Source organism: Solanum verrucosum, unplaced genomic scaffold, assembly GCF_900185275.1.
Source record: "Solanum verrucosum unplaced genomic scaffold, falcon-dt-bn FXZP01000072.1, whole genome shotgun sequence".
Taxonomy (NCBI): Eukaryota; Viridiplantae; Streptophyta; class Magnoliopsida; order Solanales; family Solanaceae; genus Solanum; species Solanum verrucosum.
This window is the reverse complement of record NW_026020208.1, coordinates 909,856-927,543: the sequence shown is the minus strand read 5'-3', so window position 1 is coordinate 927,543 and position 17,688 is coordinate 909,856. Positions and strand designations below refer to the sequence as shown.

General features: G+C 33.0%; 2 protein-coding genes across 2 annotated transcripts in view; one reads left to right on the top strand and one right to left on the bottom strand.

Moving 5' to 3' along the window:
* Window positions 1-312: 312 nt before the first annotated feature.
* The window catches only part of LOC125830205 (HMG1/2-like protein), a 185,001-nt gene continuing 167,625 nt past the window's right edge, over window positions 313-17,688 (bottom strand). Inside the window, exons 2-8 of the mRNA XM_049509409.1 lie at window positions 2,312-2,352; window positions 1,323-1,424; window positions 1,168-1,225; window positions 1,026-1,070; window positions 832-912; window positions 664-738; window positions 313-569 (exon numbers count right to left, since the gene is read on the bottom strand). Coding sequence (XP_049365366.1) covers window positions 549-569; window positions 664-738; window positions 832-912; window positions 1,026-1,070; window positions 1,168-1,225; window positions 1,323-1,424; window positions 2,312-2,349 — 420 coding nt within the window. The 5' untranslated portion in view covers window positions 2,350-2,352 and the 3' untranslated portion in view covers window positions 313-548. The remainder of the gene's footprint in view (window positions 570-663; window positions 739-831; window positions 913-1,025; window positions 1,071-1,167; window positions 1,226-1,322; window positions 1,425-2,311; window positions 2,353-17,688) is intronic.
* Window positions 9,815-13,393, top strand: LOC125830199 (uncharacterized). The gene is made up of 2 exons (XM_049509399.1): window positions 9,815-9,917; window positions 12,426-13,393. Exons 1-2 carry the CDS (start codon window positions 9,901-9,903, stop codon window positions 13,204-13,206), a joined length of 798 nt encoding a protein of 265 aa, XP_049365356.1. The 5' UTR covers window positions 9,815-9,900; the 3' UTR covers window positions 13,207-13,393.

Genomic DNA, 17,688 nt, shown 5'->3' with positions numbered 1-17,688 from the left:
AAAATATAATCATTTGTATATTAATCAACAATGACAAGTATAAAACTTTTTATCTTAAGATGAATACTGTGTTTGAATATCCAATTCGCTAGAAAAAAATTACATTACATAACAAATGCACGATTTCAAAGATATGGACAGATATTTTTCGCGATCAAGGTATGTGATGATGATATCTGGTCCAATCAGAGCATATTCCCATAGAAAAATAAGTAGGGACCAGAGAGCGTTCTATTAGAAAACCCACGAGAGATATTTTTGTAACAATAAGCTACACTATTATAGAAAAGACTAATCAAAGGAAAACACAAATTGCCTAAAAAGTTGCATTATCATTAAGCAACACCAGCATCAGAATAAAAAGTACATAAGCCACTGAGCTTTAAAGATAGCTCTGATCTAATTCATCTTTTTCCCATACCTAAGAAACCCCAAAATAAACCAAAAAAAGAGCAAGTATTTAACGGGGAAAAGTAAGGAGTCATCATATAGAGAAATATCTAAGGTATTACACAGCTTCCCCACCAATTTACTCCTCCATTAGCACTTCAGTCATCATCCTCTTCTTCCTGTAATAATCAAAGTAAATAAATTTTTATCATCAAATACAAAAGCTATTGTTCTTCAGACTAAACAAGTTATTGATCATTGACCATTACAAACCTCATCACTTCCATCTTCCTCATCAACCTCAGACTTTGACTTGTCAGATTCCTCATCTTCTTCAGCCTCACCAGCCTATACAGCAGAAGATATGGAGTTTCTTTAGCACAAATAAACCATCAGAGAACAAAACAACGACAAAATGTACAATTGACAGTTACTTCTTACCTGTTTTCTGTTGTAAGCATCCATAAGCTTCTCATACTCAGCCTTTCGTTTCTCAGCCTTAGCAATGTAAGGAGCTTTCTCCTGAATTCATAAATTCAAACTCAATAAGAAAAAGCTCGATGACTAAAACAAGACTGCAACATCACTAAATCTCAAAACAGTATTATATTAATAGTGAAAAAGTATATACTTACAGCATCAGTCAAGTGTTTCCACTTGTCACCACCGGCCTTGCCAACCTAAAGATTGATTAATCAATAGAAAAAAGCTCAATCAAATACTAGTTCAAGCACAAAATATGTCTTAAATTTAGGTCTGACAAGAGAAAATACTCACAGCAGCAACAGACTTGTTGCCTGGATGTTTTTCCTTGTACTGCTTCCTGAAGTCCTCCCTTCATATAACAAGTCACAAAAAATAGCATTATTAAATCAGGATTTACTGAGCCCAAGTGTCACCAAAAATCTAAGAACCAGAGTTCAAATGTGTACATGAAAACGAAGAAAGCACTTGCTGGCCTCTTAGGCTTGTTTGGATCCTTGGCAGCATTCTTCTCCTTTTTAGTCTGGGCAGCGCTCTTCTTCACTCCGAGCCTGAAATAATCCAGCAAAAATATCATCAAATTTCAAGACAAATCAAGCATATAGAACACAGAAAATATCAAACATATTACCAGCCTATAATAATCCAGAAAAAATCACATCAAATTCTAAAACAAAACTAGCATAACCACACACAGATAACACCTGACATTATAAAACATGTATGCCAACAGACTTGTACATTTAAAAATTTCAATCAATTCTTATACTCTTGATGTACTCATATATCAAAAACCTTCAAAATAAATTGAAAATCTAACAAAAATAATACCAAAACCTATGCTCATGTATCAAGTAAAATCAGAGCAGTACTAATACTGTAATAATTCGCCAAAGCATAATAAAACATCGATTCAAAACAGACATAAAACACCGCATATCTACTTAATAGTCCGCAACAGTTCGCTAAAAAAATCGCACAGATTTGAACATATCATTGCTCAAACACCTCAATCGTAGATTCTGACTATGTAGATAACCAAAATCAAAAGAAAAATCACACATTCAAAACATGTCATGCACACACGCCTCACTCATAGATTTTAACTACATAAACAACCAAAGTCATCAGAAGAATATAGATTCAAAACAAATCATGCTCAAACACCTCAATCATAGATCTAAAGCTCAAAACACCAAAATAAATCTTCACAAAAAATCCAAAGCAAGAGATACACACACGTTCTAACAGCTTCATCCTTCGATTTACCTCCGTTCACGACGAAAATATGAAGAATAAAAAAACAGATATACGCACTTGTTATCAGCTCTCTAATTGATTTACAACAAAAACAAAGATATACGCATTCGTTATCAGCTTTGCAGATTGATTCACAACAAAAAAAAACCAACAACAAAAAAGCAATACGTATACGTACTTGTTATCAGCTTTCCCCTTGGATTTACCTCCTTTCATGATAAAAAAAACTGCAACAAAACAACAAAAACAACAAAAACCGGTGAGAATCGGTTCACAATCCGTTCAAAATCCACAGAAAATTAGTACGTCTCGGCCGAGTCGCCGCCGTAGGGTTACCTTCTAGGGTTGAGAGAGAAAAAACAAAGAGATATTTTTTGCCCTTTGAGATGAAATTGTGTCTTGTGTGTGTGTTGTCAAGAGAGGATAAGAAGGGGCTTTGGTGAGGGACTCAAAAGAAATTTTTTCCATCCAAATGTTAAAATAAATTGAATATAAACCAAAAAAATAAAATTTTGAAGTCCGGTTTTAGTTTAGGCGGGATTTCAAAAAATATATAATGCCACGTCATCGATCCCTGTGAATGAAATGTTACAATTCTATTGGCTGTTACTGTTTCTTTGTTATCTCTTTGGGTTTGTGTTTTCGCTGTGTTTGTTTGAGGAAGAATTTCCACCGTTGGATTGTGGGGAGACGACACGTGGTGAGATCTGGTAAGTTCGGGGTGTTTTTGTAATTTCAGGAGCATTGCGTAGTGGTTTTGAGGTGAAAGGACGGTTTTAGCCTTATTGTGTAAAGAAGGAGAAGTAAAGGGGCTGGTTGTGAAATTTAAGAGATATTTGATAAAGATGGAATGAGATACGTAGATAGTGCGTGTAGGGGTAAATTGGTCATTTTATTAGATTAAATATCCTCTTTCTTTTTTTAGGGTTTTTTTTTTTTTGATCCCCTTGGTTTAAAGTTAGACTAAATAAATGGAATTACTGTTGTATAAAAATAAAATAAATTAAAAACTTTTTTTATATTCTCCTCACCGTGTTCGATATTTACATTGAAGTTCGACTATATCTGAACTCACGCCGCCGCATATAGGACTCCATTGAGAGGAAATTCTCTTTATTTAGGATTACAAACTTTAGTTAGCTGCTGGTTGTTGTTTTTTAAAATAGCAAATTGGAGTTTGCTACAATTGACTATATCTGAATTTGTATCGTATATAGGATCTCATTCGCAGAAAAATGCTCCATACATAGGATTACAAATTTAATTAACTGCTACTTGTTTTTTTCTAAAATAGCAAATTGGAGTTTTCTACAAATGATTATATCTGAATTTGTGTCGTATATAGGACCACATACGAAGGAAAACGCGCCCTACCAAGATTACAAACTTAATTAGATGTTACTTGTGTTTTTTTCTAAAATAGAGAAATTGAAGTTTTCTACCGTTGACTACATCTGAATTCACGCTGTATATAGGACTTCATTCGTAGAGAAACGTGCCCTATTTAGGATTACAAACTTAATTAGATGATATTCGTTTTTTCTTCTAAAATAAAAAATTGAAGTTTTCTATACTTGACTATGTTTGAATTTATGTCGTATATAGGACCTCGTTTGATAGGAATGCTTTTTATCCAAGATTACAAACTTAATTAGTTCCTATTTGTTTTTTTCTAAAATCGATGAAGAAAAAACTCTACCTCTTTAGGAAATTAAAATCAATAAACTGGATAGAGAATAGATTTGAAATTAAAAAAATAAGTGATAGAGGTAACTGCTAATACTTCGGAGTGATTTTAGGCGTGAAAATAGCAACAAAAATCGTTGGGTTGGAAGGCTTGTGAGTGATGCATGGAAAAGAGGGATTTTTGTAATATTTTGAAATGGTAGGAAATTTTAGAGAATATGAAAAGAAATGTTGGATAGTTAGGTAATTTTTCCTATAAAGTATAACACCTCGAAAATTGAAAAATTGGATTAAAAGGGGGAAATTCAGTTTTTGGCACTAGTACTGTAATCGACAAGTCTCATCGACAAACTGTAAAAGGTGAGTCGTAGAAGTTGAGATGAGTTTTGCAAAATTCAAGTTTCTGAAGTTTGACATACGAGTGAACATGACAGGTCGTATGAAGGTTTCGTAAAAACGATTTTGACTTGGTGAAATTTTAGACTTGAACTTGGGTTCTATGAAAGAGGTCTACGACCGTAGATGGAATGATGGACCGTAAAAAAGGTCTCGTGGGAACAGAATGAAGTTTGGATTTCTAAAGTTGGTTCTACGGTTGACCAATACGGACCGTAGAAAGTTCTACGAACCGTATGTCACTTTCGACAATGTCACGATCCGAGCCTACACCCCGAACGTAACACGGAGTATAAGACTCCGAAGAGCCTCATACAAGCCTCATAGCATTCATAACATAAGACATGTAATAGTACGGAATTTAAAACTTTTCTTTAAATCCATACAATCGAAAAATATCATTTAAAACAGCGAAAGTCTATTTGTCTCAGATGGCCAACTAAAAACAGCTTGAGTCAAAACTAGGGTCATGGCCCTTACAATAGAAAGTCTAATAAGTGTCTAGTACAATGAAGAAAGGAAATGACAATAAAGCACTTGTCCTCGGATCCATGAGGACATACCACAATTTGATGAATAGTCAACTCAAGCTTGAACTAATAGAAATCAACTCAATTGCTGGAACCTACACTTTGTAGAAAAATAGAAGAAATATGGGTTAGCACACAAAAATGTACTAAGTATGATAGCCATGCAAAAATCATGCTTAAAAAGGACATTTTGGTTAAAAATCATGCTATATGCCAATTTTGAGAAATATCATGAAATTTAGTATAAAAGGCTTAAGATACAAACATAATCAACATATAAGTCATTTCATCACATTAAGACCATCACCTTAGGTAACCCTAAGCTATATTTGTACAATGTAAGAATAGCATTTCATACTACTATTCCTACTAAGTACTATTTTAAGACCACCTTAGATGAACTTACCATTTGTCCTATTCATCTTTAGTCAATACTCATGCATAAGGAACATATACATTTCATTAGTCATGACAAAGAAAGTAACTCATAATACAAACCAAGTAAAGCATACATCATTACATTAAGTATTTAAGTCAACATTCTCATTTAGCCTCATTATAAGTACATTCATTTCACTTAACATTATGACATTGAGAAACACACCATAGCCCTCTCAAAGCCTACTCGTGCAATGCATAAATGACATCCCATACTACCACCCACACTTCATAGAACTTCTTGAGTAACCATAGTACATAACTCATATCCTTGACCATAAGACATTATACATAAAGGAACACACCATGACTACTCTCAAAGCCTACGTGTGCAATGCATGGATGAAGTCTCATAACCCCACCCACAATAAGTAGTGCATTCTTGAGAAGCTATAGTTCATTATCATTCTTTGTGGGGGCAAGCCTTAACCAACATAGACCATGTGAGCAAATCATGGAATCCCGATGTTACCTACACCGAATAAGGGATTTCTACATGCCTAAGGTAGGACAATAACATTTAGCTTAGGTGGATCTACTAGCTATAAACCTATGTAGGCACATAGTTATGGGATAGGGAGATTGCTACTAGATACCCTGTCTCAACTCACGTGAGGGCATCCATCTCAAGAGATTGCTACTAGAAACTCTGCCTCAACTCACGTGAGAGCTTTCATCTCATATCACTATCCACTCGGTGCTTAGCATTATTCCCCACTGAGTACTTGACATTCATTACTTTAGTTCATTTTTATGGGATAATATATTGCTACTAGATACCCCGCCTCAACACACGGTTGAGTATCCATCTCAAACCCAACATTCATTCATTAGATAGCACATATATTCAAAGATGAAAATAGTCTTTCAACTAAGAATCCCCATATTGTGAGAAAGTCCTTTCACAACATGTCATTATCATTCATTAGTGTACAATTGAGAATAACCTTTCAATCAACACATCATCATTAACATAATCGTAGAAACTTCATCTATTCTTCATTCATGATGTGTGTATGTGAGAATAACCTTTCATATATATCATCATCATTCATAAGTGCTAAATTGAGAATAACCTTTCGGTAATAACACAATTGCATTCTAGACATGATCACATTACTTTCATTGAAATCACAAAGCATATACATAATTCTCATAGTCATGTATAGGTTCTTCATTCATAGCCCTTCAAGAACCCTAGATCACAATTCATGATTCATATCTTGCATCACTATTCTATACATTTATATTCGCATATTTCAATTAGATTAACTACTACATGCATAATTTGATCACAATCCACCCACATTAATCATCACCCACACTTTGAGATCCAATTTGACAAAATAGGAGAATTCATAGATTCATAGGTAATTCATCATAAAAACAGTAGTAATTCATCAAATTGATCATAATATAAGACAATAAACACTTTGAAATCGTTTTGAAAGTAAATCCATGCTATAGATTGAAAACTCTAGGTTTTGGAGAATTTCAACTTTGAGAAATAGAGTTTTGGAGGGACTCCTTAGATGGAACTTAACCAAGGATGAAGACTACCATACCTTGCTTGAAGAGATTTCACGAAATTGAAGAGAAAATATGAAATCTTGAGCTCCAAACCTTGACTTCTTCTTCTCCAATGGTGATTTCTAGAGAGAATATTTAAAGAGAATGTAGTTTCTAATTTTGGGTATTGGGAATAATAAATTATAAAAAGGGTGTTTAATACATTAAAAAGCCTTAAATAACTCTAATTAATCAAAATAAACCGACCCCTAACTTAACTAACCTTAAAAGGAATTTACCACATTGCCCCTAGCCTTGCCCGAATTGAACAACTTTTCAGGCATGACTCACGCCCACCAACCCACGGACCGTGAGTAGGGTGACGCCCCGTACTGCACGTCCGTGGTTTGGTTCAGGAACTTGACAATTGGAGCCTTGACCTACGGATGGGTTCCAAGGGGTGTGGATGGACCTACGGGGTGTGGATGGACCTACGGGGTGTAGGTCCTTGGATATTGACAGTTTTTTTTTTGTCAATTGGGGCAGCCTTGAGGTTAGGCTTTAGGGTCCTCCTGAAGGACCCTTGGTTGGTCCTTGGGGGGTCGTACCTTGACGTTTAACCCTAAACCCCTCAACCTAAGCTCGGAAACTCATTTTACAACATAACATCCCACAACAAACTCAACAACACACTCGAACGGCTCTAGTTTCACCTACTAGTTTTCCGATGTGTTACAAACAATTAATTCTTAAGGGTATTTGAGGCTTTTTCTAATACATTTAATACCTATACTATGTAGATTTGACCCTAATTTTAAGACATATAACTATCTTTCAACTCTCAAATCTACCCTAACACTCTCATTCTCTCAAATCCTCAATTCTCATCCAAATTCTTCCACTCCAATTCTCTCTCAAACTCAAGGAAGAAAGCTAGGGCTTCAAGCTTCAAGTCTCCTTTTTCTCTATTGTTTTGAGCTTTGTTTATCAAGATATATGAGAATTCACCAATATATTACATTCATCCATTGGTAACTAAAAGATCTCAATTCTTCAAATTTAGTTTACCTAATTTGATTAAGGTTCATGCAATCTCCATGGATCTTACTGGATATTGAGTTAATTGTTCAATTTCAATTTTCATATGCATGTTTAGATTCAATTGTGTAGTTTTCAATTGAGTTCATATAGACCAATGCATCATTCATGAACTTGATTATGAATCTATAAAGATATGAATTTATGAAGTTATGAATATGATTTATAAATTTTATGCCTGTTTTATGAAATTGATGTTTCATGACTAGAGGGTGCCTTTAAGATAAAGTATCAATGAAATTGTGAAAGGTTTTCTCACATACTAAGAAATCATGATTTGGTGAAAAAATTTCTCACACATACATGATTCATGATTTAAGGAGCTACTTTATGATGAACGTAAGATTGGATTGGCAACCTAAGTGTGTCTTTCCAAGTATGATGATGTGAACATGTTTATGACTAATTTCGTTGGAATTTTACTTAATACTGGGAGGACATTGCCGTTAGATGAGGCCGGTTCTCTAGTAGCAATCTCTTTGTCCCTAACTACGTGCTTCCTTAGGATTTGTCTCAAGTGACATAGCTACTGGTACCACTCAAGCTAGAAGATTTTGGTCTTTACCTTGGCAAGTAGGACATCTCTTTTTGGCATGGGAGCAAGACATTGGATTCTGCGTTATAACTCACGTGGTCTATATCGGCTAATAGCAACATCCCATAAAATGAACTAAGTTACTTCAAAGGCTTTATGAAGCTTTAATTATGTTTTAAGATGCATTGCCCATGTTTATGACTTGTGATTTTTGTAAAGACTTTAACTCTGATTTAGTTTGGTCATGCATATCATGTTCTAACATTCGCATCTACTTATGTTTCATGTTTTTATGCATTTCCCCATACTTAGTACATGAAGTGTACTAATGCAAACTTCTGTCTACATTGTTTAATAATGTGGGGTCCGACACTACTCCTCCTTCCGCTCGTGGCTAGTTGATTGATTAATTGTTAAAAACTTGGCGAGTCATCATGTTTCGAGGACCGTGTTACCTTTACTATGCTTTCTTATGTCTTTTGTTTTCAGACCTTGTACATGGTGTATGAGCTATGTCCCAACAACTCTTTACATGTATTAGATTGGCTTGTCAAGATTATAATATGACTTCCGCTTTTATGTCAAACTCTTCTATGATATGAGACTTTCAATTAAATTTCTACTTTTATCTATTAATATTGTGTTGTATCAAATGGCTTTGTAGGGCCTCTCGGGGTCATATACGTCATGCCACGTCTAGGATGTGCTCTGGATCGTGGCATAAATAGATATGTTATTAATGTAGAATTGTTCAAAAACCGAACTGAAAAAAAATATTGTTTAGTGGTTTTGATTTATTTAATTATTAGGTTACTAATTCTTAACGGTTTGAGATTTTTTTAAATGGGTTAACCGATAACTAGATAGTTAATTAATGAATTATATTTATGTCATTTAATATATAAAGTTCTTGACTTAGGGTTTAGTTTCATACTTTTATTTTGTCTATCTCAAACTCTCGATTATTCCATAATGTGCTAGTGTTTGCTTTTGAGTAAGATACATTATGTCAACTCATGTGCATGATTCATTTGATTTGTCACTGTTTCTAAGTTGTTTTTTCAAATCTTAACAATTAAACCGATAATCAAACCTATTACGAACAATAACTGATAAGTCAATAGCTTAATGCTTTTATAATGGTTTAGCATGTCTACAAACTGATAAGTTAAATCGATAAACTTCAAAATCGAACCAATATGACTGTTGCACAACCCTAATTATCTCGCTCAAATATCACTTGGATTAAAATAAAATCAAGTTAAAAAGAGAGTAAAAATATTCTTATAATCAATTTGAATCACGTATCAATCCAAATTTTAATGTACTGAAATTTATTAGCCTCATAAATGAACGAATCAACAAACCGTCTAACTAATCGGATTGATGGGTTATAATTTCATGGGCTAAGTTTAGCGGGTTAACAATTTCTTCGTTTAGGACCCGTAGCTTGGGTTAGTCCTTTTCATTTGTCTTGAGTTTTTCCTTTGAAGGTGCACTCTAGGGTTCCTCACCGAAGCTTCAAATCGAGCCAATTGATTGAATTTTTCAGATTGTCAGTGAATTTTCAGAGCTATGTACGGATCAAGAGGGTAACTTTACCTAATTCCCTTTGGTTTGATAAAATTTAATGCTTTGTTGATGAGGTGAATGAATTGGGCCTTTTGTTCTGTTGATGTGTTTTTCCGCCTTATTTCCCCGATTTCATGTGTTTTAATTGATTTTTTTGTTGATTTTGATGCGTGATTACTGAATTGCTCGATTATTTGTTCGACCACTGCTTGATTCTTCTAAGTTGCGTGGAATTTTCACTTTTGATCCTCACATGTGTCGAATTTTCCCAAAGTACACTACTTTTGGAGAATTCCTATCAAAAGGAACAAGAGTCTTATATATTGAAGAATGACATTTTTGAAGAGTTGGCAACATAGTATTTAAGAACCATGTAGGAGAAATTTTGGATTTGGTCATTATTGGTTTACACTTTTGTTGAACAAAGTGTTAATTTAGTAACTTTTAAAGATGAATTATTCTTATTATATATGTTAGGGGTTAGCTCAACTGGAAAAGTTGAGGGACTTGTGTCCAAGGTACAAGTTTGAGCCCTAAGCAAACTAAAGTTCAATATTTAAGCGGTAGAGGTTGAGGTGGGGGTGGGGTGTGGAGGATGATTTGCACCATCCCAGATTATAAAAGACTGCAGTAGGCCGCCCAAAAAGTTATCTCGACACGGATTTCTCGGGCATAAGGAAGAAGAAGAAGAAGATCAGACCATCAACAGTAACTAGTTTGGAATTGGGATTTGAGAGTTAATTGATTGACCGAAAGAAGAAGATCATATAAACAATCCTTGGAATTGTGATTTGAGAGTTAATTGATTGACCGAATTTAAGCCTGCCTGTAAGGCTGTAACCGAACCCCTCCGCCCCAAAGAAAAAAGAAGTTCTATCTGGTGGAACGAGAAGCTTGAGATGTTTTCATCTCTGGCATTTGAGCTTTGTATATTACTTCATGAAATAATACCTTGTACGATTCCTTTTTTTTGTTTCGACCAAAGAAGTGTAAAAACAAAATCTTCGACTTTTTTTCAGTTCTCATAGTTATCCCAATTTTAAGGGGTTGCTGATAGAGTAATCAGTTCTCATAGTTATCCCACCTTTAAGGGGTTGCTGATGGAGTAATAACAATTTCTTAAAGTGAGATTCTCTTTCTCAACATAAGAACCTCATAAGTGGAATGTTCGACCTTTTAAGTTCACATAGTTATCACGTTTTTTAGGAGGTTGGTACCAATGCAAATTTTCTGATCACTGGAATAGGTAGACTCTCTCCTGTGTAAAGGATTTTAGGACATTTTCCCCTTCAGCCTGAAAGTTGGAAGAGTTTTAGGTCTATGATGGTCTTTTAATGTGGTTGCCTGGTTATGTGCACTATTTGGATGAATTTGTTTCAGATTTTGAACTATAAAAGGACTGAAAATATCTCCTTTCTTGGAAAAATTGTTCTTTCTTTTAAGTTTATGCTTTGGGCATGGCATAATCCTGAGATGATGTCTCTTATTTACTACTCCCCCGTTCACTTTTACTTGCCCACTTTGGACTTTGCACACCCCCCTACGAAACAATGATTGATATATGAAGATTTTACCATAATGCCCATATTACTTGATGTTCAGTTCTCATAGTTATCCCACCTTTAAGGGGTTGCTGATAAGAGTAATAACAATTTCTTAAAGTGAGATTCTCTTTCTCAACATAAGAACCTCATAAGTGAAATGTTTAACCTTTTAAGTTCACATAGTTATCACGTTTTTTAGGAGGTTGATACCAATGCAAATTTCCTGATCAATTGATAGTTTTAAGTCTTTAAGATACCATATTCGTTACCTACATAGTCGCATAGGTAGACTCTCTCCTGTGTAAAGGATTTTAGAACATTTTCCCCTTCAGACTGAAAAGCTGGAAGAGTTTTTAGTTCTATGATGGTCTTTTAATGTGGTTACCTGGTTATGTGCGGTATTAGATGAATTTGTTTCTGCCACTAGAGATTTTCAACTATTAAAGGACTGAAAATATCTCCTTTCTTGGAAAAAATGTTCTTTCTTTTAAGTTTGTGCCTTGGGCATGGCATAATCCCGAGAATATGTCTCTTATTTTCTACTCCCTCCATTCACTTTTATTTGTCCACTTTGGACTTTGCACACCCCCCTTACGAAACAATGATTGATATATGAGGATTTTACCATAATGCCCATATTACTTGATGTTTAGTGTTGGGTTTTGAAAACTGATTTTGGGATTAAGTAACTAATGCTAAGGGTAAAACATGAAAAATATTAATTGTCTTTTCTTCCTATGAAAATCTATTTTTGGAATAGTGGACAAGTAAAAGTGAATGTAGGGAGTATGTTCATTTCTGTTTTAATTATGTAATATGTGTAAATTTGCTGTTATATTTTTTGGGATGCATGTGAAATGTTGTGATTCGTTATAGAATAAGTGGTATTGAAAACTAGGTTGTAGGAAACATATGGGTTGGGTTTGGTTGTATTAACAAGGTTAAGTGGGGGATTTTTTTCCTTTTTGGGTATCATAATTGAAGGGCAATGTTGGGGAGCGGGGGGGTTTCGGACGGGTACGAGATCGGCTCAAAGAGACCAAGAATGATGGAATCAAATCCCTACTTCGCAGTGAGCAGCGGTGCAAGCAGTTATCACCAGCCTTATGGCTATGGTAGCAGCAGATTTCAGCCTTCTGGATTTCCTGTTGTTCATTTGAGGGGTCTTCCGTTCAACTGCACTGAAATTGACATTTACAAGTTCTTTGCTGGCCTGGATATTGTGGATAGTTTCCTGGTCAACAAGGATGGACGGTTCATTGGGGAGGCTTTTGTTGTCTTTGCTGGTCATATGCAGGTTGATTATGCTCTTCAAAGGGACAGACAGAACATGGGGAGGAGATATGTGGAAGTTTTCAGCTGTAAGAAAGAAGAGTATTACCAAGCTGTAGCTGCTGAGGTGAAGGAAGGAGGTAAGGATTATGAATATCGTTCCCCCCCTCCATCTCGACCAAAGAGGTCTGTGAACAAAGATGATATGGAGTACTCTGAGATATTGAAATTGCGAGGTCTCCCATACAGTGTTAGAAAAACAGATATTGGCAGGTTTTTTGGTGAGGAATTTAATGTTAAACCTGACAAGGTACACCTTGCATACCGCTCTGATGGAAAAGCTACTGGAGAGGCTTATGTGGAATTCGCCTCTACTGAAGAGGCCAAGAAAGCTATGTGCAAGGACAATATGAAGATTGGATCTAGGTATATTGAACTATTTCCTTCTCATCCAGATGAAGCTAAACGAGCCGAGTCAAGGTCACGACACTGATGCCAAATACTTCTGCAATGTGGAGCATTTTTAAGCATCACATGTTTTATTCACCTGTTTCTATAGTGGATTAGTCTTGCACTTGTTAAAGATTGTCTTCTTTGATCACTTTCATTACTGTATGATGATGATTTTATGTCCCCGTAAGTATAGTTTTCTAGACATTGATATGAACAGGTTTATAGTCTCTGGTTCTCACTCTTGGCTATTTCTTTAGTTTTGGTTTTTGCTTAATTTACTTTGATTAGTGTCATTACTGTATGATTTTCCTTTCTTTGTTGGCCTTAGGCGATGTCTTAACTATCCACACATGAAATGCATCGCGAGATATGGTAAGATGGTTGTAAATTTCTTCACCTTTAATCAGAGATCTCGATCAGAATCTATTAAGTGCTTTATTTCCCTAGTTAGTGTGTGCTTGTAATAAAGAAAAATGAAGTTTTCAAAGAAACATGATGAGTAAAACACATTTATGGTTCACTTTTCAAACTTCTACAAAGAAAAAAAGATACATTATAATATAGATATATAACAATCTTTTTTAGAAAAAGGTGAAGCTTCCTATGACATTATTATTTGTTGACAACTTTGGCATACACATGGAGTAGCAAGTAGAACTTATTAATTACTTATAAGTTAATTTTCTTAGACATCTGAGTGGAAAAGGCATCACTTTTTGACTATATGTGTCATTAAAACCTCACAAGATTGGCTTATTCGAATCGGTAGCTGATTTAGAGGTGAGTTATGTAGGTATTAAATTATGTATAACTTTAACTAGCCACCAAACGACTAAGGGCTTGTTTGATAGGAGGGATAAATGATATCGAATGAGTTTATTACATATTTAATTGGAATAAAATCTCAGGACAACTTATTCCTAACTAAACGAGCCTTAAGTGTATTATATTGAAGGCCAAAACACCACACTATGGCTTCAATTCTTCCTTTTTTTACATTCTTCAACTTTGCTTTATTGCAATAACTATATATTCAGTATAGTCCCATAAAATAAGATTAAAAAAGGACAGTATATACACAAACCTTATAGTTATTAACAAGTAGTGATTTTCTCTGCTGAAAACAGAATCAATTTGATTCTTAACAAAATCACCAGATATAATAAAGTGAAGTTTTTATATTAATAGAGAAAGAATATATCCTATTGCGTAATTCTATAAATGCTATTAAGAGGGACAATAAGGAAATGCATTGAAAATCACTAATCAGAAATAAAACGCATTCAGAAAATGCGTTTTATAAACAGTTTGAAATTTTCAAATATATACACTCCAACGTAAAATATTATGTCACGTATCCCGATATATAATATTATACAATATTATATCTGGGGAATTTGTATTGTTTTACTAGATTACATATAGAAAAAAAATTCTTCATACCAAATACACCCTTTATAAATTATATTTATGTCATTAAATATATGATATATTTTAGATATAAAAGTTTATACCATATGCGTAGACTACAAAAAAATAAACAATTGTATGTAATAATTTTAATCTACAAAAACAATAAATTTGTACTATGAATATCAATTCCGAATTTATATATTATAAATATAACAATAATCTGACTTTGCCATAAAATATGTTTATACATAACTCAACTATTTGTCAAGAAAGCTTGACGAAAGTTCTCGTGATTTGAAGTTTATGGATTCCTATAGAGTTTCAATATCCTCATTTTCACTATTTTCATCTCCTGGATGTGTTAATTCTTGATCGATCAACACTCTGCCCTATATAACATCCTCGTTTTCACTACTCTCATCCAAGTTCAAAGTTTATTAATCATGGCATCTTGTTAGAAGTAATGAATTATTATTTTTTGTAAAAAAAAAAAATTCTTTCAATTTTTGCTAGTTTTTTTGTTTGCAAAGTCTTTTTTTCTCACAAGAATTTCAATTTTTTGGGGAAAAGAATGTGAAAAAAGAAGAAGAAAGATTGACTGACCTTTGATTTTCAAAAAAGTAATCTACTTTTCTCTTTTTCTTTTTAAGATTGAAAATTTTGATAACAGAAATACTATAATTATTACTCAATTGACTAAACCTTTGTTGGTCCTCCATAAGTTATGGACATAGGATTCTTGACTTTGAGCCATTGAATTAATCAACTCAAGTTATAATAAACAAATCATCCTAAATTTTGAAGTTAAAATTTACGATTTTAAAAAATTGAGTTTTTAAAATTGTAATTTTTCAAAATTTGAAATTATGTTTGTAATGCATTTTACTTTAAAAAAAATCTACGGCCAAACACTAGCTAAAACTGCTATTTTTCTCCAAACTCTTTCTTATTAAGCATATCTATCACTAGGCGATCAACTTTCGCTTACTAATTCTATGGAATATCTTTCACCAATAATATGTACTAAATAATCTATCCATATACATCGAAGTTAAGATAGATGAAAATAAGGAATATTTATAGACGTGTATAGTGCTAAAATTATGCCCTTTGAATCTTTATATCATGTAAGGTAGAATATTGAAATTTAATAAATTATTAAATATATATAAAAAATATTTATTTTTTTGAATTATACTAACGAGAAAAAGCAAGATACTTGCATTGAAATGGAAGGAGTATTAAAAAAAAATGCAAAATGGGCATACAGAAAAAATCATATTAGGTGATAATATCATCCTAGAACATTAGTCAATTTTTTTTTGCAGTTTAATAATTTTATAATGTAGTCAATATTGTTGTTTTTCTTCATAAACTAACAAAATAAAATAAAGTGTACCAACTTACACAAATAAATACTGACAAGAAAAATGACAGTGGTTTTGTTGGATTTGAAAGAATCAGGGCGTCATGCACAAATTTATAATTATAAATCATATTGGTGATAAATTAGATAATAAATAAAAACATACTAAAATTATATTATTAATATGGTTTGGTCTAAACTAAAAATAAAAATAAAATATAAACTCTATTGGGAGAATAATCTCCCCATAAATAAAATTCTTTAATGACTACCTTGTGAATGCTATTGTGTGTACTGATATGAGAAGAGGAGTCTTCAATTTATAAAATTTTAAACTTTTTATCTAAGGAAGAAATAATTCAAATATGCAAGTAAATTTTACGATCAAATTTTCAAAATTCAAATGTCAACTACAAAATCTGCCATTAAACAAAAGTTTATTATAACTTGAGTTCCTCAATTCTATGGCTCAAAGTCATGTAGTCCTATGTTCACAACTTATGGACGACCAACAAAGGTTAGTCAATTGAGTAATAGTTATAATATTTCTGTTATCATAATTTTCAATCTGAAAAAGAAAAAAGAGAAAAGCAAATTACTTTTCTTTTGAAAACCAAGGTCAATTGAGTAATAGTTATAATATTTTTGTTATCATAATATTTATGTTCCACATCGTATTGAAGCAGAACAAATAGATGAAAGCTTGATTTTCGTGTCTAATTATGTGATATGTATGTGTCATCAAATCTTAAAGGTTTTTTACAAAATGATGGTCAAACGAAATATATTGTAAGGGGTAGAGTGTTGAACGATCGAAAACTCACACATCCAGAAGATGAGAGTAGTAGAAATTAGGATGTTAAAATGGAGGTGTGTTTTTACTAGGAGAGAGGATCAGAAATGAAGCTATTTGGGACAAAATAGGAAAAGGGCATTGTGACCCATTAAGGAACAATAAAAAACATTTTTTGAACCAAATTATCCATTGAGAGCATTTTTGACCCCTTTTCGTACTTAAAAAGGTATGTTTGGTATGAAACAAAAAAAAATATCATATCAAGAGAATTTATATGTAATCTAACAAATAATATGGACTTAAATAGATATAATATTGTATATTAGAATACGTGACATAAATTTTATATTTGGACTGTATATCTTTGAAAAATTCAAATTTTATTCATAAATCGCATTTTATGAATGCGTTTTATTCCTTGGTCAGTGATCTTCAATGCAACTAGGTGATTAATCTGGTTTAAAAAAGTAATTAGTACTTCTATTTTTTTAATTTGAATATCTTATTTTAAATAAGGAGTATTTAAAGATGTTTGTACTGTTAAAATATTCTTTGGAAATCTATAGATCTTAAACATGTCACGTAAAATATTGTAATAAATTTTTTAATTAAATTTATAAAAAAAATATTTACATTAAAATGAAAGGAGTATTAGAAAATGAAAAAATGGCCATTAAGAATGATTCATATTAGGTGATAATGTTGTCCAAGAACATTAGTCAATTTTTTTTGCAGTTTAATAATTTTATAATGTAGTCAATATTGTTGTTTTTCTTCATAAACTAACAAAAGAAATTAAAGAGTACCAACCTATTAATAGATAGTGACAAGAAAAAAGGTTGGGTGGTTTGACATTATTTACTTTACCTCACTTTTTTGGGAATTGCTTGGTAACGATGAATATTTTCTTTATAAGATAGAGACAGTCTGTTTTCGATAAATTTTTA